The 24651-nt window shown below is 32.2% G+C and overlaps 3 protein-coding genes, 3 non-coding genes and 2 pseudogenes across 6 annotated transcripts; 3 read left to right on the forward strand and 5 right to left on the reverse strand.

Moving 5' to 3' along the window:
* Positions 1-755: 755 nt before the first annotated feature.
* Positions 756-1513, reverse strand: LOC108859355 (monothiol glutaredoxin-S14, chloroplastic). Its single transcript, XM_018633250.2, has one exon. The coding sequence runs from the start codon at positions 1456-1458 to the stop codon at positions 946-948; it is 513 nt and encodes a 170-aa protein (XP_018488752.1). The 5' UTR covers positions 1459-1513; the 3' UTR covers positions 756-945.
* Positions 1514-4398: 2885 nt separating this feature from the next.
* LOC108860355 (FBD-associated F-box protein At4g10400-like) lies at positions 4399-7538 on the reverse strand (annotated as a pseudogene).
* Positions 6546-6645, forward strand: LOC130495367 (small nucleolar RNA snoR69Y). The gene has a single exon (XR_008934638.1). It is a non-coding gene; the product is annotated as a small nucleolar RNA snoR69Y (small nucleolar RNA).
* LOC130495368 (small nucleolar RNA snoR69Y) lies at positions 6728-6827 on the forward strand. The gene has a single exon (XR_008934639.1). It is a non-coding gene; the product is annotated as a small nucleolar RNA snoR69Y (small nucleolar RNA).
* LOC130495378 (small nucleolar RNA snoR53Y) lies at positions 6988-7061 on the forward strand. Its single transcript, XR_008934649.1, has one exon. It is a non-coding gene; the product is annotated as a small nucleolar RNA snoR53Y (small nucleolar RNA).
* A 3048-nt stretch (positions 7539-10586) lies between the features above and the next one.
* On the reverse strand, positions 10587-13120 carry LOC108860565 (FBD-associated F-box protein At4g10400-like; annotated as a pseudogene).
* A 4209-nt stretch (positions 13121-17329) lies between these two features.
* On the reverse strand, positions 17330-18635 carry LOC130495241 (putative FBD-associated F-box protein At5g38570). The gene is made up of 3 exons (XM_056986666.1): positions 18341-18635; positions 18124-18264; positions 17330-18033 (listed from the first exon to the last, which is right to left on the reverse strand). The coding sequence occupies exons 1-3, from the start codon at positions 18359-18361 to the stop codon at positions 17761-17763; spliced, it is 435 nt and encodes a 144-aa protein (XP_056842646.1). The 5' UTR covers positions 18362-18635; the 3' UTR covers positions 17330-17760.
* A 954-nt stretch (positions 18636-19589) lies between these two features.
* LOC108859751 (FBD-associated F-box protein At4g10400) lies at positions 19590-21517 on the reverse strand. The gene is made up of 4 exons (XM_018633656.2): positions 21383-21517; positions 20371-21272; positions 20153-20293; positions 19590-20078 (listed from the first exon to the last, which is right to left on the reverse strand). The coding sequence occupies exons 2-4, from the start codon at positions 21226-21228 to the stop codon at positions 19812-19814; spliced, it is 1266 nt and encodes a 421-aa protein (XP_018489158.1). The 5' UTR covers positions 21229-21272; positions 21383-21517; the 3' UTR covers positions 19590-19811.
* Positions 21518-24651: the final 3134 nt, after the last annotated feature.

The raw sequence follows: 24651 nt of genomic DNA on the forward strand, positions 1-24651 counted from the left end.
AAAACCTTTTGTGGTCTTCCCTTACGATTTGAGTAGTCACTGACTGATTTTTTTTTTTTATAAAATATCTTTTCAAACCACAGAGATTTTTTTTTTAGAAAATGGAGTCTAAATCCAGTAGTGTGAAAAAAAATTCCAATGAAGGCAACATCGTAGATGATGATTCTGAATGAGATTAGATTGATAAATGTTGCTAGCTATGGATGTTAAACCAAGGCTTCTTCTATTTATTTTCTGTTTGCAGCTGGAGAAATTCAGCCGTTTTGTTGTTCAGAGACTAGGACATTGCTCTAGACCCTTGCAACTAAAGCAGAGGTGGTTGTGCATATGACCATGCTTTCCCTAGGACCTGCACTAAAGTAGAGTGATCGTCAAGATCTAGCCTGCGGTTTTTAATCGGCACGGAGATTTGTTTCCAAAGAAGCTCTCACAAGTTAGTGAATATGTTCAAGAGCATTATTTACAAGTTGTTTATATAGTGCTTTACATCAGCCACCTACTGTAACTAACTAACAACTTGATTCTATAACAACTAACATAGAGAGCTGTACAGAGAGTTGCATTGATTCTAAATATCTTAATAACTCTGTTTCTCATTCAGACTCATCTTCAATAATGAGAACAACACATGACGCTAGACGGAGACAAAGTCTAATACTCAGGAAGATACTGAAACCTTCAAAGACTAAATCTTTTTTTTTTTTTCAAAGACTAAATCTTTGTAACCAAACTAATGAAAGATAAAGGCACATGTAAAAAAAAAAGGGATCTTAATCAATAAGGAGACTCTAAGACAGTAAAGTACGGATTTTTTTTTTTCAGACACTTAGTTGTTCTATAACCATAGTGTATAGTTCCATCATACAGCATGTCTCTCAATGTTACCAGACATAGACTCTTTTAACACATCAACAGCACCTTCGTTCAGGATAAAAAAGATCAGCTTCACGAGCACATAGCTCTCTCCACAGCCTCCTGCAACTCACCACTCTGAAACGCCTCGAGAGTGATATCGCAGCCCCCGAAAAACTCGCCGCCGATGTAAAGCTGAGGAAACGTCGGCCAGCTGGAGTACTCTTTAAGCCCTTGCCTCACCATCTCGTTCTCGAGAATGTTCACGTCTTCGAAAGGAACGTTGAGAGTCTTCAGGATCTGCACCACCGTGTTCGAGAATCCGCACATCGGGAAATCCCTCGTCCCTTTCATGAACAGCACCACTTTCTCCGATTTCACCAGCTTCTCGAGCGTATCTCTGAGCTGCGGCGTGAGCGACGCCGACGAAGAAGCGGAGCATCGGAACTTCGCGGCGTGGGGAGATGGTTTGAGTTTGAGATTGGAGCGGACGGCGAGTGATGAGGAGACGAATCTGAGAGATTGAGGCTTGTTGATAATTGAGGATGAGATGAAGACGACGCCGGGAGGTGTCAAGGTCGGCGTTTTGACAGATCGGAGAGCCATTTTTTTTTTATTTTTCTTTCTGGAGATTGGAAGTGGTTAAGTGTGTGATTTTTATGAGCCACACAACCACACATTAGTGGGTAGGAAGAGTAGAATAAACTCTGTTGGCAAACATTGTCTTAGTCATGAGTTATGACTGCTTCTCAGATTTGGTTATTTGGTACGGTTTAGAAAATTGGTCTTACACTCTTTACCTGCGAATCAATTTTATTTCGGTTTTTGAAAGTTTTTGTTTTACGGTTCGGTTTGATTCTAGACAAAAGCGTTAGAAATAATTAATTAATTTAAGTGCAACAAATCAGTTATAGTAGACTTTATGTCTATTATTATTAAATTTTAGTTTGATTTAAGTATATGTAGTTTAAGGTTTGGTCCAGTAATTTTGTATATTTTTTTTTTGATATTTTTGTTATTATACCATTTAGTTAGATTTGGATTCATATACTACTCCATGCATTCCATAATGCCAAATGTTTTGGTTAACATCACAAGAATTAAAAAAAAAACTTACTTTTAGAAAGATGATACTATAATTAATTTAAATTTAAATGAACTATCTAGTCATAAATCACTACAAAAATGTTTTAACATCATTTATTTTCAATATTTGCATTATTTATAAGTGATGTAAAAGAATTTTACATCACTTAAAAAAGTGACTCTGAAAGTGGTGATGCAAACAATTTACATCAATTCGTTTAATAATTGATGTAAAAATATAAATTATTTGCATCATTTACATAAATGATGTTAATATGTGTCATTTCTAATAAATGATGTTAGTTTTTAAATCAATAATGTTAAATGATGCAAATATTTCTATCAGTTAAAATAATTGAATTTTTAATAATTACGTCAAAAAATTAAAAATATTTGATTAATAACAAAATAATTACGGAATTGTTATTTTATTAATTAAATTTTACATAACAAAAATATAATTCCAATATAAATTAATATTTCAATAAGATAACTAAATTAAAAACTTTCATTATTTTTATCTGTTATTATACATCACGATTTAAAAAATGATTTAAAAACATATAAAAATAATCCATATAGATTTCAGCCACCATTCTTGCTTTTGTTTCAAATTTCTTCATTCCATCTTACACACTCCAGTATTTTTTGTATACTCTTTCTTTCTCCTTGTAGAACAATAATTGCAACTTATCCAACGATGGAGATGGATCTTGATACTTGAACATATTTTTATCCTACAAAATATAAAAAGATTAGTAAACTTAATTTAGTGAAAACTCTTGATAATCCCCTCTAGAGTAAAGGTAATTGTTTATAAGTATCATTTGCATAGCAATTTAAAGCATCTTAATTTTCTGTTTTTATTTCGAGAAAACACACATTTATAATGATTAGTTACATACCTCCATTGATCTTGAAGTTCACCATGTCTTCATGATTTTTGAACTATCAATAATCATTGTAAATAGAAAATCATGTGAAGAACACAGAAAAATAAATATAAGAGAAAATAAAAAATATAACATGCCAGAAAATTAAAGAAACAAGGATAAAAGATGATCAAGGATCAGATTTTATTACTTTTAAAAACTGTGTCGATAGATTTTAAGAAAGAATTGTAAATGTAGAAGAAGAAGACTTTGGGGTTCTAAAAGATGTGGGTTTGTGGGTGAGATAAAATAGGATAGGAGATAAATTAGGATATATTATTGTATTCCGTATAACCAATATTGTATTTAATAACATAAATATTTTTTTAAAAAAGATTAGAGAAATAAATTTGAAAATAAATTTATTTAAGGCAAAATTTGGCATAGTCATTGTAAATTTCAGATTTCTTTTAATTAGCTTATCTATTTAATTAATTAGATATTTTAAACCTATGGACAGATATTTAAAAATTGAGCTTTTCGGTTTCATTATTAAATAATTACTTACTGTCAGTTATAACTTTCATGGGAATTTATCAATATATATATATATATATATATATATATATTGATATATTAACTATTAAATATGTTCAAAACTCATATGAATCAATTATGAAAGTAAAACAGTTTTAAAGATAAGAAATAAATACACAGATTTTCTTTAAATAATTTATACTGAATATTTTAAATTTAGAAAATATAAAGATTTAGCGTCATCAAAATTTTCAACCAAAACAAATGAACTACATATATTGATAATTAATTAAAATTATTATAGTATCATATTTATCAATAAATGATATAAATTAGTATCACTTATTTTTCTGATACTAATTAAGTGATGTATTACAACCATTTTTTGTAGTGAATAAAGCAGCAAAATATTGTTTATTTATTTTTGCTTAAAATTAAAATATTACTGTTCAATCATTTTTCAAATAAAATAAAGTTTATTTTTAAAATATTGAAACATTTTATATTTTTGAAATATCAGATATTCTCTAAATCATTTTTTAGGAGAAATTATGTTTTTGGTATTGTTACACTCCTTTTTTACCCCATCCAATAAGAAAAGGATTTCAATTAATGAAAATATTATGATTAATTTTACATAATATATTGTAATGTGTATAGGATAGGCAGATTTTTATTAACAAATGTCAGCTAATTTATGAAAATGATAATTAACTAAACGTTGTTTTCAAGATTTATTTTTTTGATTGATTTTCAGAAAAAAAAATGATCGAGCTATTGGTATATATTAACTTTTTGTTTTTTTGACTAAACGACTTGGAGATGGTAGAGAAAGGCCAGAGGAAGTATTCTGTTGAGTCAAGCTATTGCGTCTTCGAATGGCAACAACTTCTACCAAGACTCACGTGGAAAATACACTCAAATGATCGTATTTATACACGACGGATCATTTTTTACTGTGGCTCCAACATTGTAAGTGCACCAAGTGTTTTTCTCTCTCTTCAGTTAAAATGTTTCTCTGGTCTGCATTTAAATTACAAACTATGAAAAAGATCATATAACTTAGCTCTTACCATATAGAAAGAAAATTGTAGAAAACAACTTCTCTGAGTTGAAGACAAACCAACGAGTCCGAGCAAATACAAGAAAAAATTCAAATAACAGGCCAAATTTTAATGATGAAAATACTCAATCAAACATGAGTTGGCATGCAGCTGAAGCTCTGGGAGAAAGTGACAACTCCTTCAACATCTCAAATTTTGGAACTTCCGACTCAGATGACTCGATTGTTGCAGTCTTTAAGTGAAGAGCATGTTTCAGGATGTAAACCACAACCTCTCTCTCTTGTGGTTCTCCTGTGTACTCCGACCAGCTGAGACTTTGTAGACTGGATAACATACATTCAGGAACAGTACTTGGTTCATTCCAGTCGTCCATTTCTTGTTGAAGATAATGATCCTGAGATCAAACAAAATAATTAGATTGACACTAGGTTATGATGCATCATCAGACCTTATAAAAAATTTAATTAACAAACTTACACTATTCATGAAGAAAAGGTGTAGTCTCTTTAACTTAGGAGAAACTTTGAGCAGCCGTAAAAGTTGAATCGAGAAATGCTCTTTGCATAAACATAACTCCAGATGTTCAAGTTGGTTGAAGACAAAACCTTCATCAAGCATAGCCTGCACACACACAGTATAACAAAATTACTGACAGAACAAAATGATTTTACACAAAAATGAGTTGATAGAAAATAATTTACCATTGAACATATTGAAAGACGCTTGACAGATGAGATTGACCCAATAAGACTCTTGATATCGTCGAGTTCAACATCTAAACGTGCCTCGATCAGGTTAGGCATAGGTTCAATCACACAGTAGTGACTCTTATAATTATAATCCACGAGTTTGAAATATTTCAAAGCAGGGGTTTCTATCACAAACCCATCTATATCATTACAATAGAATGCCAAATTCTGCAAAGATGGAACAGCAATAGTCAACTTCCCCGTAATGTTTTTATCAACTAAATCCATCACTAGATCTCTAAGAATTGGGCAGCTAGATAGAAGCCGTTGTAGAGTTTCTTCACTTTTTGAAGAAACTCACTTTTTGAAGTTTCAATGTTTTGAGAGAGGGAAGAGAAACCATTCGAGGAACATCCAAGAGGATCTCACCAACAAGTTTCAGGATCGCTAGGGATTTGCAAGTAAACAAGTTACTCGGGAGAATGTTTGGGTTAGCCTGATGAGACTCATATGCTATCTTCAGCTCCCGTACGTTGTGATAAACTGCGTTTACAACCCACATGCTGATATTCTCCGGTTTGAAACGTGAATTACACAATTTAAGACGGAAGCTCTCGATAACCGGAGCTCTATGTAACGGCAGGTTTCTGTCAAGGAAACACCGTAGCTTCTCGCATTCAGACTCTGAACAATATTTGCGACCGTACTCGAGTTTAGGCAACCACATCCAAAGATATTCCCACCGTTTCGACAAGATGCTTGTGGATACAGCTACTTTTGTCGGAACCAACAGTAAAATTTTAACGAGCAGTTCATCAGACAATCCACTGATTCTGTCCATCTCTTTTAACAACCAAACCCGCTATAATTTTCGGCAGTATCTAAACGCAAAACAGAAGAAAAACATCTTTAATGACTAACCAAAACTAATTAGTTTAAAAAATAAAAGGCGAAACCAGAGAGACAAGAGAGAGAGAGAGGAACATGACAAAACCTTAGAGAATCTGGATGGTTAGGTGATGTTCCCCGGGGAACCGGAATCACAAGATAAACAGGAAGTGTGACCACAAGACTGCGAAAGCATTTGTGTTAGTACTGAGGAGAGGAATCGACGAGGAGGAAGATGGAAGATTATGAACTACAAAGCTTTAGTGGGGATTATGGGCCGAGCTTTCATGTATCTTTACTGGGCCAGCCAATATAGAAGGAGATGACACCTACCTAACAGTTTGGTATGAAAAACCCTAAAGCTGTTTTTATAAATCACTTTTCGATGAGTCCACCTATACAGCGTCTCCAGTCTCTTTGACTTCTCGTGTCCATTAAAGATTCCTGTTACCTTGTGTCTACTAATTCGTCTTTCTGGCTCTTTCGTTTTAGTTTATATTTACAGTGTTGTTGATTGGTTTTCTTGAATTGTTTTTTTTTTGTTTAAAATTTATGTGAATTACGGTGATGATGATAGCATATAATCCCAGCTCTATGAGGCCTTTTGTGGTCTAGGAGTACAACTATGTTCAATACATATGTATCTGAACCTTAAATATCAGTTTGTTCGTATTGATTATGCTTTAATCATCTTCTCAATTTTGGTGTATTCAATTGTGTTTTGCAAATTGGTTTGGGTTTAAGTTGGCTATGATGATAACATTATTATCCCAGCTCATTATGAGGCCTTTTGTGGCCAAGGAAAATATTTGTTTTCTTAACATTTTCTGAGCCCTTAAACCTTCGAATTATTTGATTTTCTTATTTATTCAAAAGTATGATCCGGTGGTTCCCTGTGATTATTTACAAAGCTAATGTATACCTGATATAGTTTTTAAATGATTTGTAACTTATTTCTGAGGGAACATTTTTTTTTTTATTAGTGCTGGAAGTTTTATAACTCCCTATGATGGGTTAACCATGCTAATGCTGATTTCTTGTGACCGAAACAACGTTACACGACTGAGGGAATAGTTTTAAGCCTTGTTTCTCTGATTTTTTTTTAAAATTATTTAAAGGTCGTCTGAATTAATAAGATTGCTTTGATCTGAGTATCTTCCTTGCTAAGCTGCCATTGTCATCTCTACTTGAGTCAAAGTGATATTCTTACGATCTCTGTCACGCTTCCTCTTCTTTCATGAGCTGAGAAACTTCTTTCTTTTTGCGCAAAAAGCTTATTATACCCAACAGACAGCTTTTTGAAATATATTGGGTGTTGTGTATGCTGCTATACAGTGAAGACATGCATTGGTGCAGCAGATGATTAGATATACTTAACAATGTCTGATACTGAGAAGTCACTAGAACTGAAATTCTAAATCTTGTGCACGTGCACCAGCTACCATTCTTAGAGTCTGTGGATCATCTGTTTTGGTCACCATCTTTGCTAGCAGTTGAGCACCTCCTTTATTCATTATTAGATCTTGACTATTTTCTGCTTTTATAACCGAAAGAAACCATATTATTGAAACATGACATCAAGAACCGTCTAGTGCAACTTTCAGATTCAATATTCAAGCAAACAAGCAAATTGACACAATCCCATTAGACCACTTCAAGTCTGAATTGGAACTTGTTCTCAATAGTAAGTTTAATTGTTTTATGAACAGAAATATCGTAAAATTAGTTGAACCACCAATAGAAGTTCTTGCCGTTCATTGCCAAATTAGTGATTATTGCCCCCAGAAGCCACGCTAAGAATTGTTCACTTTTTTTTAAAACCCTTGTGGTCTTGGTCTGTGTGAGCTCTGGTAGAGCTCCAGATTCTGATGGTCTTGGTCAGTGTGAGCTCTGGTAGAGCTACTTCTGAAACACACTTCTATTTTGACAATGAATGTCCACCGGCCAGAGTTTTCTAGCAGCGTAAGAGATTACATACTAACTGTTGTTTGTGAAATCTGACACACGCTGTTCTCCAAAGACGGTTTAATTTTTTAGTAGTTATCTTGATCTGATGATGGTTACAGCTTCACATCTTCCAAGTATGGAAACATGCAAAAAATTTAAACAGTAACTCTTGCTGAACTGAACAATTACGTACTGAACTCTCCTCTGTAGGTTCGTCCACTTAGTTCATTTTACAGCTATATGTTTTGATTCTCTGAAATCATCAAGAGTCCGGTGGACCCAACAGCACAGGCTCCTCAAGCTGATGCAGATGTTAGCCCCGGTTATGAAACTTCTGCTCCCAAGAAAGTTCTGATGCCCAAAAAGACCCATTTCACTTAAGAGATTCAACCAAAGAGTTTATGAGTTAGAAACAGAGGTTACAGTCTCATTAGCTATCTAAAATTTCATGTACGAGTCTAATAATTAAGTAATACTCTCCGTTCTAACCGAACGCAGTGAAATCTGGTTATTTTCTTATTACATTTTAGTTTTGGTTTCAAAACTTTTGTTTCAGTGGTATCAATTTTTTTTTTACAGCCCCCGTATCAAATCTTAAGACTTTAAAATGGAGATCAGTGTACGTCAAGTAGTAGGATGAATTGTTAAACAACACAATTAACAGACAGATTAGAACGACCCTATTTAGTTTTACCAGTATGACTTGATTCATAAATTGAATTTAAACATCCTCTGGAGTTGCACAGAAAACTATCATCCACGCATTGGCATCTCACATCAAGTAAAGCCTGCACAATTATACTTCGTCAATCGTAAACATTGAAACCATGTCTAACTTCCATTTTCAAAACCTCAATACACTTGGGAATGCAAATCTGAACTGACATGGCAGGTTTCTTGAGATCAACGTATCTATCTCCCACCATAAGTTAAGAGTTTTCTGGAAAAATGTTTTACTACTTTCCACATGGCTTCCGATCATTACGAGGTTTATTAAGAACACAGATTCAAAAACCACTACTTCTCTAACTACTGCAATGCAAACCTTTATTACCTGGGTGTTCAATCCGGATATTGATTCGGTGTTTTCGGTTTTTAGATTCCGGTTTATAAAAAAGCTAACATATTTACTTTGATTTGATTCAGTTTATATATCGTCAGTTTACTGTTTATTCAGTTTTATACCAAAAAATCATAAATGTAATTATCTTTTTAAATATTTTATGAATTTTATTTTATATGATTAAATATCAACTTTTATAAAACGTGAGGATATTTTGATTTCTAAATAGCCTGTTTTCCTTTTCTTTTTACTATTTAAAATAATTAGTTTACATATTAAGTTAATAATTATAATAGTTTTTCTGGAATAAAAATAATAACAGTTAGTAATCCATAATATTAATAATTAACTAAATATTAGCACACTTTTTTGTACAAAAAAGTAAAATTTATGTATTGTTTAATCTAATAAAAATGATAACTTTAAACTTAAAATAAAATATTAAATTAGTAAATAACATTTTAAATATGAAAATCATATCAATAAAATAAAACATAGATCCACAACTGTCGGATAATATGACATTCCTTCTTCAATGTGTCCGTATATTTATGTCAAGAATTCTAAAAAAACTATAAACATAGATCCACAACTGTGTAAAAGTAAGATATATAGTTATATATTTGAACAAGAGACAAACAATATAAAATAATGTAAAAAAGTGAATAAAACTATATAACTTCAAACTAAACAAATAAATCAACAATACCGTTAAAATAAAAACAGAATAAAATGATAAAGAAAAATTTAGTTAATTGTAATGAGAATGAAACTGAATAAAGAATAACAATGTACTGATTCATATTAATATAGAACTAAACATTTTTTTCTTTAAAAGTAACTATTTAAATTATTTTTAAATTATCATCCCGTCCGTAGGGGCGGGCCAGTCCTAATTAAGCATAAAACTGTCAAACTAATAATCAAGCTTTTTGTAAAAGAAAGTCGAAGTACCGGAAAAATCGAAACCGAATCCGAACTGTTTTACAAAAATATCCGAACGGGACTTATAATCCAAAATTAGTTAGATATGTTAATGTTTTTATATATTTTAAGGTGATTTAGATATTTTAGAATATTCAAAATATTTTTGTAGTTTTTTTTATTTGTTATTTTGAATAATTTTTAGTTAATTTATATAGTTTAACTAATTTTTAATTATATTTGTAAATAATTTATATATTTTGAAAAAATTGTCAATTTTCGAAGTTTTGAAAAATATATTTTTAGACGATTTTAAACATTGGTTGAATCCGATCTGAACCGAATCCGTAAGGAACTGAACCAAACCCGATCCGATAATTAGTAAAATCGAATGATACTTATGACCATAAGACCGAAAATCCAAAAATCCGAATCACTCGATCCGAAACCGAACGCCCATGCTTAAAAGAAAGTAAAGTGTTTTGGCTCAATGGATAATCAAGGAAAGTATCTTGCTCAGAGGAACAATTGCGTCTTCGAATGGGGACAATTCCGACCACAGCTGACATGGATACACACAGATTAACATGATCATCCTCATACACGACCGATCCTGTTTCCTTATTTACCCATAAACTATTAAATATGATCATATAACTTAGCTCAAACAACATAATCTGATCATATAACATATAAAATAGATAGTTTGGATAACAAGTTTTCAAAGTTGAAGACAAACCATAACGAGAGTACAAACAAATACAAGGAATACAAGGAACAAGACCAATTTTAATGATCAAAATACTCATTCGAACATGAGTTGGCATGCTGCTGAAGCTCTTGAAGAAAGTGCCAACTCCATTAACATCTCAAGTTTTAGAACAGCCGATCCAATAGTTGACTTGATTGTTGCAGACTTTAAGTGAAGAGCATGTTCCAAAATGTAAACCACAATATCTCTCTTGTGGTTTTCCTGTGTATTTCAACCAGCTGAGACTTTGTAGACTCGACAACAAACATTCAGGAACAGTACTCGGTTGGTTCCAGTTGCCCATACCTCCAGACAAGTGACCCTGATATCAAACCCCAAAAATTAGACTCAGACCAGATTGTGAATCAGACCCTAAAAAAAAAAGAAAGTTAACCAAACAAACTTACATCCATTAAAGAAATGTCAAGTCTCTTCAAGTTAGGAGAAGCTTGTAGCAGCCAGGCAAGTTGTTCCGGGAAAACCAGTGTGGATAAACATACCTCCAGATGTTCAAGCTGGTTGAAGACAAAACCTTCATCGAGCATAGTCTGCTCACAACACCAAAGTTTACTGAGAAATGATTTTACATAAAACGAGTTGATAAATAGAAAGTGATTACCTTTGAACATATTTCAAGACGCTTGACAGATGCAATTGATCCAATAAGACTCTTGATATCGTGGAGTCTAACATCTAAATGTGCCTCGATCAGGTTAAGCATATTCTCAACCAAACAGTAGTGACTCTTATATATATAATCCAAAAGTTTGAAATATTTTAAAGCAGGAGTTTCTATCACAAACCCATAGATATCATGTTTTCTAGGTATAGAGAGTGACAAACTCTGCAAAGATGGAACAACAACTGTCAACTTCTGAGTAGTTTCTTCCTCATCTAAACCCAACACAAGATCTTCAAGAACCGGGCAATTAGATAGAAGCATTTGAAGAGTTTCTTCATTGAAATATCTCACTCTTTGAAGTTGCAGAGTTTTGAGAGAAGGAAGAGAGACCATTCGAGGAACGTCCAAGAGGATCTCACCATCCAGTTTCAAGACCACGAGAGATTTGCAGATATACAAGTCACTCGGCAGAATGTTTGGCTTAGCAGGATAAGACTCATATAAAATCTCCAGCTCAAGTAAGCAGCGAGAAAGAGCTATAACAACCCACATTTTGATGTTCTCCGGTTTAAGACTTGAACTACATGATTCAAGACGGAGACGGAAGCTTTCAATAACCGGAGCTCTATGTAATGGCAGATTTCTGTCAAGGAAACACCGTAGCCAGTGCCGTCTCAAACTTTATACATACGGACCCTGTTCAAAAAAGACATTTTTTAGTAATCTAAAATAATTTAGACTTTTTTTACAAAATATCATTATAATATAAAATAAATACATCAATTTAATTATTTTATATCTAAATAACACTATTTTCTGGGTTTTAATGCAAAATCATCGATCAAATCATCAAATTTGATCATTTTCTAGCCATTCTTTTAGTTTTTCAATTTTTTTTACGTTTATTATATCCAAATTAGAAATTATAATCTATAAATATAATAGAGTAACAAAATCTAGATACTAGTTAGAAAAAAAGACAAGGCACTCAGTGTACGGACCCTGTTCAAAAAAGATATTTTTTAGTAATCTAAAATAATTTAGAATTTTTTACAAAATATCATTATAATATAAAATAAATACATCAATTTAATTATTTTATATCTAAATAACACTATTTTATGGGTTTTAATGCAAAATCATCGATCAAATCATCAAATTTGATCATTTTCTAGCCATTCTTTTAGTTTTTTCAATTTTTTTTTACGTTTATTATATACAAATTAGAAATTATAATCTATAAATATAATAGAGTAACAAAATCTAGATACTAGTTAGAAAAAAAGACAAGACACTCTTTTTTCTTGTCTACAAAAATTGTAGGCTAGATTTTTTTTTGCTTTGTGTTTGCTATTTTTTTCCTTAAAAAACGGTGAAGAAAATATATATTTTTCTCCCTATCTATAATCACTTATTAATATTTTTTCCTAAACATAATCAGATTAAAATATTGACTTTCTATACTACAATTGAATATTTAAACACACATCAACAACTATTTCTTACTTTCCAAAATATATAAGTGATAAAAATACTAATAACTTCCTAATTTATTGCATTTTTAGTTGGTTATAGAAACAAAACAAAGAATTGTAATTTATATTTTTCGACCGCTCCACTTGCACGTATTAAAAGACGGTCCTGACCGTAGCCTCTTGGCTTCAGACTCCGAAAAACACAAGTCATCGTAATCAAGTTTAGGCAATAACATCCAAAGATACTCCCAACGTTTCGACAAGATGCTTGTGGATACTGCAACTTTTGTCGGGACAAACAGTAATATCTTCAGAAGCAGTTCATCAGACAACCCACTGATTATGTCCATCTCTTCACAAAAAAAAAAAAAAAAAACCCAATCAACCGTTGTAAACTGTCAGACATAATTTAGACACAAAATAACCAAAACTAATTAGTAACAAGCCAAACCAAAAGAGACAAAAGAGAGGAACATGACAAAACCTTAGAGAATCTGGGTGGTAATGAAATTGTTTTCTGATTTAACTTTTCCCAAACAGCTTTCGCCTTGTGTCAAGAAATGTGTTCTAAAACGAGGCGGATGCGAAGCCCGTTGACTAGTGGAAAGTTTTTTTTTTTTTTTGTCACAATGTTTTTAACAACCATTAAATTGTTTAAAAGTTAGTGTAATACAAGAATTATGCGATTTCCACTATTAAAATGCCAATTTGATGGTTGTTAAAAACATTGTTATTTGTGAAATTCATGAATTTTTATTTAATTTTATGATCTTTTATTTAATTTATGTCTTTTGATTTAATATTAGTTATTTTTTTTATTTGAAACTTTATTTAACTTCTGATATTTAGTTAGTTTTATGATTATTTTTTAATTTTCTGAATTTTATTTGATTTTATGATTTTTTACTAATTTTTGAGTTTTATTTAATTTTATGAATTTTTATTTAATTTTATGAATTTTTGTTTAATTTTCTGAATTTTTATTTAATTTTTTGAATTTTTATTAAATTTTCTGAATTTTTGTTTATTTTTTGAATTTCTATTTAATTTTCTGAATTTTATTTAATTTTTGAATTTTTATTTAATTTTCTGAATATTCATTTAATTTTATGAATTTCTATTTAATTTTATATTTTTTCTTTAATTTTTATTTATTTTATGAATTAAATAAATATTTTTTGGAAAAAATTGACAAATCACTTTTTTACCTGTTAAACAGGTCATCTTTTTAGGTTGGCGATTTATGTGTTGTTACCATATTTTGTGGAAATTTTGTCAAGTATTTACGTAAAAACTTAAGAAACAATTTAATTATATACAAATAGTTTATCACAGATAATCTTAATTTAATGTATTTAAAATTATTTGAATAAATATCAAATAGTAAAAGAAAGTTAGTTACTTGATTCACCATATGCACGTATGACATTTTAATATAAATAACTAGATCAAATTTTTTTACAGAAAATCATTAGATAGACTTAGAAATAAAAATATTATTTTTTAAGTCAAAAAACAATATAACTGTTCAATGATAATTCTTTAAGATCTTTTTAACAAAGTGTGAATGCTTTCAAGAAACCATACAACTAATATTAGATATATATGTATTTCTACTAATATGAAAACTTTAAAAGAAAAATAATTTATTTTTATGAGAATGAATTTACCTGAATATTTTTCATGTTGTATGCTAAATTGCTAATACAACCTCCATCATTTACTTTCAGAAGCAAACGAACAAATATTTATTGAAAATATTAAAAATATTTGAATTAAAGCAATTATTGTCTGCAAAAAAATTTGAGTAACAAACCAAATTTTTAAATCTGAACCAAACAGTTGATCAGAGAGAAATAAATTGAACTTATTAAAATCTCATATAATAATAAATAGATTGGTTTAGTTGCATATACGGTTTTATTTTGTCATCCGCATCAACGTTTTAAAATCTATAGGTTAAAACTTATCAATCTGGTCTACTTTCATGGATAGATTATGAAACCAAAATCAAAATCTATAAATTGTTTTGACAAATTTTAAGAGCTTTTGACTTGTGGTATATTTTTTATGAAAACCATATCATATGTAGTTAGAACATAACACTTCTTCTTCTTAAACATATCACATATTTTATACCCAAGTCTCTATTATATTTCCAAACACATCATCAATGGAACACCCGATCGTATGTTCATAAAAAGACATAGCATGCTATAAAATACAGATTTCGACAACATCATTCTATATAGTTTTAGATATATTTTATGTATTAGAAATTCAAAATCTATTATTTAAAATATAAAATATCCTTGAAACAAATATATCCCTAAATCTGTGCATTTTTTATTTTTATACCAGCTTCAATTTATACCAAATATTTGATATCAGCAACAATATCAAAGATAATATATTACAATATTTCAAATTTATGTTATAATTACAGGTTGGAATGAATATTCAGTATTCGGATTTTGATAATATCTTATATTTTCGAAAATTTTGGTTCTAAACATCAAAACCAAATTAAGACTACTATTATGTATTTAATACATAACAAACATCATATACTATTTAATATAAATCTATAACTATAAATAAAAATCAATCCGGGCACAGAGCTGGCTTAGTATGGAGGGCGGGCAGTGCGACCGCCCTGGAGCCCACTCCAATTTTTTTTTTTTTTTGATTTTTTTGATATATATTATACTAAATTTAGATTTATGTAGTATTATAAAATGTGAATTAAAAAGGTTTAACTAAAAAACTCAAAAAACATATAAATAACTTAAGAATATTAAAAATTAGTCATTTTATATGGCCTAAAATTATTTTTGGCAATATAAGGTCTAAAACTTTTTTTTTGCCCAAGGGCCCTTGATAGTGATGAGCCGGCCCTCCGGACAAGCCTACATATCACTATAAATAGAGTATAATTGCAAAATTAGATGAACTAAACCAAACCAAAATAAAAAATCGCATATTCATAAATAACCAAACTATTGCTATATTTCTTGAACCGAAATCCATAACTGAACTAGAACCAAACCCAAAAATACAATTTAAAGATCGAAGTTTATAAAATATCATCAAATCATAAAATTTTAGTTTAACAATTATAAAACAAAAATATAAGTAATCCCGCACATCTGTGCGGGTCAGAATCTAGTTAAATATTGAAAGTGACATTAGTTTCTCTAAGATTAGTAATTTATATAGTTTAAAGTTATTTACTATCTTTAAGAACTTTACTCATAAATTAATTTCTTTTTACAGAAACTTAAATTTACTAAAATAAATATCATTTAATAAATAATACCAATAGATCTATATAATACCAATAGATCTCTGTAATATTTTAAAAACGTTTTCCTCTGTTTCTAAAATATATTTTTTTACAGCACTACTTCAAGTGCTTTAGGTAATAATTCCCTCGTTCCTATAGAAATGTTTTCCTCTGTTTCTAAAATATATTTTTTCTTTGGTGTAAATGTTAAATTCTAAAATATAAGTTATATACGTAGAATCTTACATATGTTGATTATATATGATACTTAACAATTGTATTTATTTACTTAAAATAAAAATTCCATAATTACATAGTAACTAATCAATTCATAAAACATTTAATCATTTTTAACTCATAAAATAGTTAATCAGAGTTGAATTAATCAAAATATTGAGGTAATATTTATCAATATATTTTTCTATAAAAATAATTATTGAGGTAAAATAATTAATCACAGCTACATATGTACATCTAAAATTCTACGGTTAAATCTTACAACTTAAATTTCACAGCAAAAAAATAAAGTTACATTTGTAACCAATCAAACCCATTGTCCTATCTTTATTACTCCCTTCTGTATAACAATAATGGGATTTTTTTTTTCATAAAAGAAAGTACTCCCTCCAATTCGATTTTGTTGTCGTTATAGAGCAAAATTCTCGTTTCAAAATAAGTATCATTTTATAATTTTAATGTTAAATTTATTAACTTTATTTTTTTAATCTATTTTTTATTGGTTAAAATGTAGTTAGCTGTATTGATAATGATGTTTTTATATAGTAAATATATAAAATTAAATTTATTTTTAATCTATGTGTTAAAATCTAAAAAATTAAAATAAAACGGAGATAGCAAGTGTATGCCTGAATGGAGCTATTGCGTCAAAGGGAAATATTCTGCTCAATGGAGCTATTGCGTCTTGGGATGGCGACAACTCCAACCACAACTCACTTGGATACATACACTACGACTGATCATGTTTCCTATTTCTCCAACATCAGCTCACCATTTACAATACTTATCCGGTCCATAACTTAAAACTATAAAATATCATATAATTTAGCTCCAAACAACAACATAATTCGTTTTTACAATAGACATCATATAGAAAAGATAGTTTGGAGAACATGTTTTCAGAAGGAAGACAAATCATACAGGAGCACAAGCAAATACAAGCACTTTTAGTGATCAAAATACTCATTCAAACATGAGTTCTGTTTAAGGTGAGTTTGGTCAATAACTAGAGAAGAACTCAAGAGTGGGACGAACAGAGACGTTTTATTAGAGTCGGAATAACAAGGATACAAGAGTAAAAAAGCCGGCTAGTCGGTGCTCGGAGAGCCTCTAGCCGGAAGTACAAGAGAGCGGCGAGATACAATGAGAGTAATGGAAACCCTAATCTAGCTGCAAGTCTGTGTGTCAAAGTAGTGATGCCCTTTCTTCCTGTCCTCAATTCCTTATATAGTCTTTTAAGTCGGTTGTCATTAATCTAGTTCGTCGCCTTTCTCATGGGCCTTTGGACTTAAAGGCCTAATTAGGTCCATTGTTCAGCCCGAGTAGTCGAGCAGAGTCCTCTTGGTCGCTCGTCGTTCGACTAAAGTAGTCACGAGCCGAATCTCGGCTCACTGGGAGCCGGCTTCCGAACCGATCTTTGCCCAATTAATGGTAATGGCCCTTCTGTTCGCTGGACTTTGGGGATGGTTACAATCCATCCCCAACAAATTCGCATGTTGTTGATGCTCTAGAAGAACGTGACAACTCCTTCAACATCTCAAATTTTTGAACAGCTGATTCAGATGATGACTTGATTCTTGCAGTCTCTAAGTGAACAGCATGTTTCAAAATGTAGACAACAATCTCTCTCTCCTTTGGTTCTCCTGTGTACTCCGACCAGAGACTTTGTAGACTCGACAACAAACATTCAGGAACAGTACTCGGTTGATTCCATTCATCCATAACTCGAGGACTGTGATGCTGATATCAAACACAAAAACTAGACTGAGACCAGATTGTGAATTAGACCCTTTGAAAAAAAAAAGAGAGTTAACAAACAAACGAACTTACATCCGTTAAGAAAATGTCTAGTCTCTTTAACTTAGGAGAAGCTTTGAGCAGCCGGACAAGTTGACCCGGGAACAACGATGGGCATAAACATAGATCCAAATGTTCAAGCTGATTGAAGACAAAACCTTCATCAAGCATAGTCTGCGCACAATACTTAAAAGTTACTGACACATAATTATATAAAAAAAATGAGTTGATAAACGGGAAAGTGATTTACCTGTGAACATATTGTAAGCATATTGTAAGACGCTTGACAGATGTGATTGATCCAATAAGACCCTTGACAGATGTGCTTACTCCAAGAACACTCTTGACAAAGTCGAGATCAACATCTATATGTGCCTCAATCAGATAAGGCATGCTGATAGTCAAACAGCAGTCGTCATCATAACTACGGAACCTAAGTTTAAAATACTTTAAATCAGGAGTTTCTATCACAAACCCATCTATATGATCATAGGGTACACTATGATCATAGGGTATATAGACGGACAAACTCTGCAAAGAAGGAACAACAACAGCTCATAGGTCAGTCAATCATCACATCAAATATGATCTAAATCTTTCGTGAGCCTGATTATGGGCTGATGGTTCCGTCTCCTTTTTCGTTTTACAGCATTACCAATTACCAATTTACCGCCGTTTATAAAATAAGTTAAAATGTGGGGTTGAAAATTAATTAATTAATTAATGAATCAACCCGCTCTCGTCGATTTGATGATGAAAATGAGTCTTGTTCATCAACAGTGATTTTAGGCCCAAATAGCAATTATCAATTTTAACATCAGGCCCAATCACAAAATAGCCTTGCTTGCCAATATCAGACGAAGTCTACGCCAAAAACAATTGAGAACAGCAAATCCAAAAGCTTAAAGAAGAAAACCAATTAGCCTTGTTTCCAGCTAAAGGGTAGAAGAAGCAGAGGTAGAGAGAAAACACAGCTTCTTCTTTCTTTCTTCCTTCTTCAAAGCTTCTCTCCCATGTGGATCCCAAAACTTTATTTTCTTCTATTCCCTCACATTTCTAAACCAACATTCTCCCTCTGACACTCTCACTCACTACCTACAACTTCCACACCAATGCTCTCCTTCCTTCCTGCAAACTAGAAATAATTATGAATTTGAAAACTGTGTTATTCAATATATTTAAGACGCGCCAAATTAGACTAACAGCTGAGCTTATAGATGTGTGACCTGCACGTTGCAAAGTCTTCAAGAGTTACATCCGTAATACGGTTATAGCGAAGGTTTCGGTTAGCTCATGAGGCTATATATAGGTCATTGATCTAACAAATTAATAGACTAAGGTAACAATCTAGTTTTGATAGTTGTTTGTCTGAGGCTGAAAACACACAAAGTGATTTGTAAGCGTTCAGAAAATATGATAATAAAAACCTGTCATTGGTTCTCACCAAGAGTACTAAGAAGATAACAACGATGGTACAGAAATGTAGAATAAAGAGAAGATAAAGTTCAACGTTTTCTGATTACTTTTCCCAAAAAAGGGAATCCACACGATACATATAACTTAGCTCCAAACAACATAATTCGCTTTTTTTTTTCCAGTGGACGACATAGAAAAGATTAGTTTGGATAAGTAAAACTTTCAGAGTTGAAGACATAACCATACGAGAATACAAACACAAACAAGAAAAGAAGAACAAGACCGGTTTTAAAAGATCAAAATACTCATTCGAACATGAGTTGGCATGCAGCTGAAGCTCTAGAAGAAAATTCCAACTCCTTTAACATCTCAGATTTTGGAACTCCAAATGCAGATGACTTGATTGTTGCAGTCTTTAAGTGAAGAGCATGTTTCAAAACGTAAACCACAATATCTCTCTTTTGCGGTTCTCTTGTGTACTCTGACCAGTTGAGAGTTTGTAGACTCGACAACAAACATTCAGGAACAGTAGTTGGTTCATTCCAGCCGTCCATACGTTGAGGCAGGTGACCCTGATATCAAACACAAAAAATTAGACTGATACTAGGTTGTGAATCAGATATATTAAATAAAAAAACAAACTTACAGGCATTAAGGAAATGTCTAGTTTCTTCAAGTTAGAAGATGCATTGAGCAGCCGGACAAGTTGATTGGAGGAATGCTCCATGCATGTACATAACTCCAGATGTTCAAGCTGGTTGAACACAAAACCTTCATCAAGCATAGCCTGCACACACACACAGTATAACAAAATTACTGACAAAAATGATTTTACATAAAAATAAGTTGATAGAAAATGATTACCTTTGAACATATTGAAAGACGCTTGACAGATGTGAGTGGCCCAATAAGATTCTTCATATAAGGACCATCAACATCAATATATGCCTCGATCAGGTTAGGCATATTCTCGAGCAGACAGTAGTGTTGTCTATAATCCATAAGTTTGAAATACTTTAACGCAGGAGCTCCTAGTACAAACCCATCTATACGATGATCATAGCGGATAGAGAGTGACAAACTCTGCAATGACGGAACAATAGCTATTAAATATCTCGGGGAATCATCCACACGTAAATCCAACACTAGATCTTCAAGAACTGGGCACTTTGATAGAAGCAGTGGAAGAGTATGGTCACTCAAGTATCTCAGGCCTTGAAGTTTCAGAGTTTTGAGAGTGGGAAGAGACACCATATTAGGATTAACATCCAAGAGGAACCTGCCATCGAGTTTCAAGATCACCAGCGATTTGCAGGTATACAAGTTACTCGGCAAGACGACTGACTGAGCCGGATCAGGCTCATATAGCATCTGAGCCGGATCAGACTCATACACTATCTCCAGCTCACGTACGCAGTGAGAAACAGCTGTTGAAATCCACATGTTGATATTCGCCGGTTTGAAACATGAACAGCCTACTCTAAGGCGAAAGCTTTCTATTATCGGAGCTCTATGTAATGGCAGATTTCTGTCGAGAAAACGCCTTAGCTTATGGCATTCAGAGACTGAACAGATACGAGGAGAGTAATCGAGTTTAGGCAGCCACATCCAAAGATACTTCCACCGTTTCGACAAGATGCTAGTTGATACAGCAACTTTTGTCGGAACAAACACTAGTATCTTAACAAGCAGTTCATCAGGCAAATTACTGATTCTGTCCATCTCTTAAGAAGAGGAGGAAACAAACCCCTATAATGTACTTGTAACTGTCGACAGAATCAATACACAAAAATAATTAGTAACAAGCCAAACCAAAGACACAAAGAAAATCTGATGGTAACAGACGAGAATGTGATAATAGAGAAGAGAGTGTCACCTTAGGGAACTGAAATCCAAGTGATCGATGGAAGAGATCGATGATTATGGAGGATGGAGTGAGAGCCCGTGAGTGTGAGAGAGAGTGAGAGAAGAGGATTTTTTTTTTTGGAACACCAAAAGAAAGAGGATAAAGATGAAATGAAATTGTTTTCTTAGTTAACTTTACCAAATGGTAAATGAAGTAACTTAAGTTACTTAACCAAATAACTAAACCAGAGCAATAAACTCGTTTTATCTACTTGTTGTAAAACGAGGCGGATATTGAAGCCCGTTGACTCGCCGGCTACGCATGGAGAGGAGCCGTGCGAATTTTGTCTAAATCAAGAAAAAGAATCTCAAATTTTGTTGATTTTTGGGTTTCAAACAAATGTGAGTTTAAAATATTTCAATCCAAAAAAAAAAAAATTCAATCCGTTCCAGTTTACGCTTTTCTAAAATTTAGTTATCATATAAAAATTATTTTTATTTAGGTTTACTTCCCTTTCAGTTTGTATATTCTTTTATTTTTAATTTATTCAATTTTATACAAAAAACATAGCTACAATTATATTTTATATTTTCCATGTTTCCTTTTATAAGATGTTTTAGTATAAACATACAAATTTAGAAAACAATTTTAATTTTACTAAAATTATTTGATTACAGTAAAAATAATTAAAAATAATTAATCATTATTATTTTGAATATATAAAACGAAACTTTACACTAATTTTTAATATTTTAATCAATTATTTTAAAATTTTGTATATTCGGCTAATGATACCATGATCTCATAGTCTAAAAAAATTCAAAACATTATACAAATTGAAATAAAAATATTCTCTAAAACATTATATAAAAATAAACGGAGAGAATAATATTTTGTAAATTTTAGTTTATAATTGAATTTAAAAGATAAAAATGTTTTTGGTATTCAACCTTTTAATTAAATTAAGTGTTGTTTGCTATTTTATTTACAAGAAACGACGTATATAATAGGGTAATGATGAATCTACAAAAAATCCTATTTTACATTAAAAAAGTGGTAACGCTCTCTTTCTTGACGATGGCGATGGCGACGGCAAAAAAGTTCTAGGGTTCGATGGTTTCTCGCAGTTGGGATCCGGGGACTTCATGGGTTAAAGGGTTTTCTCATCGGATTTATCATCATTACTCTGAGGTTTCACAAGGGATACGGAAGAGTATCAATGGTTTCCAAAGGACTGATCTTTGCGATCTTGGAGGAGATCTCCAGCAAAAAGGAAAGATCGAGATCGAAGGAGATTGGATTTCATTCGGTGATTGCTTTCGGATCCGTTCAGGGAAAGTCCAATCTACAATATCTCGATCAAATGATCCACACGATATGCTTTTTAATCTGCAAGGGGAGCTGGAGGCAAAGGTGATTAGGGAAAATATGTATACATATTCTCTGCAACGAGATGGGGAATTGATTGGATTGCTAATCCAAATCAAGATCTCTGGTTTTGAGAGACTGGTGCTCTCTGGTTTTTGTTTTTTATTTGTCTTAATAAGCTCTTTGAGCATTTGTTTTTCCTTTGTCTTTGATTTCATGTTGTGTACTGCTCTTATTTTGAGTTTCGTCAGGTTGTGTTATAAGATCTTGACTTGGAATAAAATCAGTTTTCTTGGTTATTGGTACCGCTGTGGATGCGATCTTGGGTCATATTGGTTCTTAGGACTCATCTGGCTAGACTCTAAGCACTTCAACTATTGTCACGTTTTGCCAGATGTAGATAATTTGAAGAAGATAATGTGTTTGGTCTCTTTAAACCAAGCACAGTCACAAACAAGATACATGGTTATGTATTTTTGTCGGAGTGGAATAACGGACGTGTGTTTGGCATATGTAGTGCTGGTAATATATGTGAATTTTGGGGTGATACTATGGTTTGGAAGAAATGGATTCACGTGGCTTACTGGTGGAAACAGGACCACATTGGTTTTATGCTCTTCGCGACTGATGAGCTTAGGGGAGGGGTCCATGATCTTTGGCAAGAGGAGATGTTATTCTGAGTTGCAGATTCTGATTCCAGAACAGGTTTTGTATGTGATGATCCAACAAAGATGGGACACGATAAAGGTTGAGGAGAATTTTAAACTGGTCACAGAAAGGTCTTACGGGCTCTCAGGTTTCTGGGTAATTATTCTTTTAGATGTTGTTATAATTGGATGGAATCAACGCGGTGGTTTTTATCAAATAAGGGTCGAATATATTCTATATTACGAACGTCAGTGGTGTAGAAAGCACAGTGATCTACGGTCGGTTTCTTATGGCTTTATAAACAATATTTGGAATTCACATGTGGGTTTCACAAAACGTTCCACGTTTGGTATCATTGGTATTTTTTGGTGGGCTTATGGAAAAGTATACATTCTTACGAGATGGATGTTTGATATTTTAATATTGGTTATGAGGATGTGGGAGATAGTTTATTCAGAGATGACGCGATGGAGATTATTTTTAATAAGGGAAAGGGGTTTGGATAAAGAATTCTATGTAAATGGCATTATGAGGACAAATGAGCTAATAAGGTCACAGCTGAATTGCTGTAGGTTTCAACGGTTAACATTTTGGAGGTTAGGGAGAATTATTTATTATTATATAAGAGCAGGATTGTGCCCGGGAGATCGGGGTCTCTATTGGTTGAACCAAATAGGCTTCGTACTCCTTGATATTGATATTGATCCCATAGCAGCAAAAAGGGTACTACGGTGCACGAAGTTATTAATCTTTATAGGGTTTCTTCATACCCGCTTCTTAGCTCAAACGAGCATCCTAAGTTTTTTTTATGAAGGTATTAAGTTGGAATTGTAGAGGTATGAGAAGTAAATGGACTATTAGTTATCTTCGGGAGATATGGCATCAACACAAACCAGATTTTCTATTCTTATCAGAAACAAAACAGGACTTTGCCTTTGTTCAAGGATTTCAATCACATTTTGGATATGATAATCTAATGACGGTGGATCCAGTTGGAGCAAGTGGAGGGTTGGCATTATATTACAATAATGAGCATCAGGTTAATATTTTATACTCAAGTATCAGGATGATAGATGTGGAGGCAGTGGCATTGGGGAAGAAGGTATTTATGACGTTTGTATATGGGGACCCAGTCCAGAAATTGAGAGATCAAGTTTGGGAAAGATTAACAAGATATGGCATTTCTAGAGACGATCCATGGTTTATTATTGGTGATCTAAATGAGATCACTGGAAACCATGAGAAAGAAGGAGGACCATTACGAGGCGCAGATTCTTTCGTAT

Source organism: Raphanus sativus, chromosome 5 (assembly GCF_000801105.2).
Source record: "Raphanus sativus cultivar WK10039 chromosome 5, ASM80110v3, whole genome shotgun sequence".
NCBI classification, from domain to species: Eukaryota; Viridiplantae; Streptophyta; class Magnoliopsida; order Brassicales; family Brassicaceae; genus Raphanus; species Raphanus sativus.

What these genes read in the sequence shown, in the direction of transcription:
- LOC108859751 (XM_018633656.2), bottom strand. Translation starts at nt 21,228, where the DNA reads ATGGACAGAATCAGTAATTTGCCTGATGAACTGCTTGTTAAGATACTA. An exon ending in GTCTTTCAATATGTTCAAAG is followed by an intron (nt 20,294 to 20,370) that starts GTAATCATTTTC and finishes GTGTGTGTGCAG; the next exon opens with GCTATGCTTGATGAAGGTTT. An exon ending in TAGACATTTCCTTAATGCCT is followed by an intron (nt 20,079 to 20,152) that starts GTAAGTTTGTTT and finishes GTTTGATATCAG; the next exon opens with GGTCACCTGCCTCAACGTAT.
- LOC108859355 (XM_018633250.2), bottom strand. Translation starts at nt 1,458, where the DNA reads ATGGCTCTCCGATCTGTCAAAACGCCGACCTTGACACCTCCCGGCGTC.
- LOC130495241 (XM_056986666.1), bottom strand. Translation starts at nt 18,361, where the DNA reads ATGCTTACAATATGTTCACAG. An exon ending in TGCTTACAATATGTTCACAG is followed by an intron (nt 18,265 to 18,340) that starts GTAAATCACTTT and finishes TATTGTGCGCAG; the next exon opens with ACTATGCTTGATGAAGGTTT. An exon ending in TAGACATTTTCTTAACGGAT is followed by an intron (nt 18,034 to 18,123) that starts GTAAGTTCGTTT and finishes GTTTGATATCAG; the next exon opens with CATCACAGTCCTCGAGTTAT.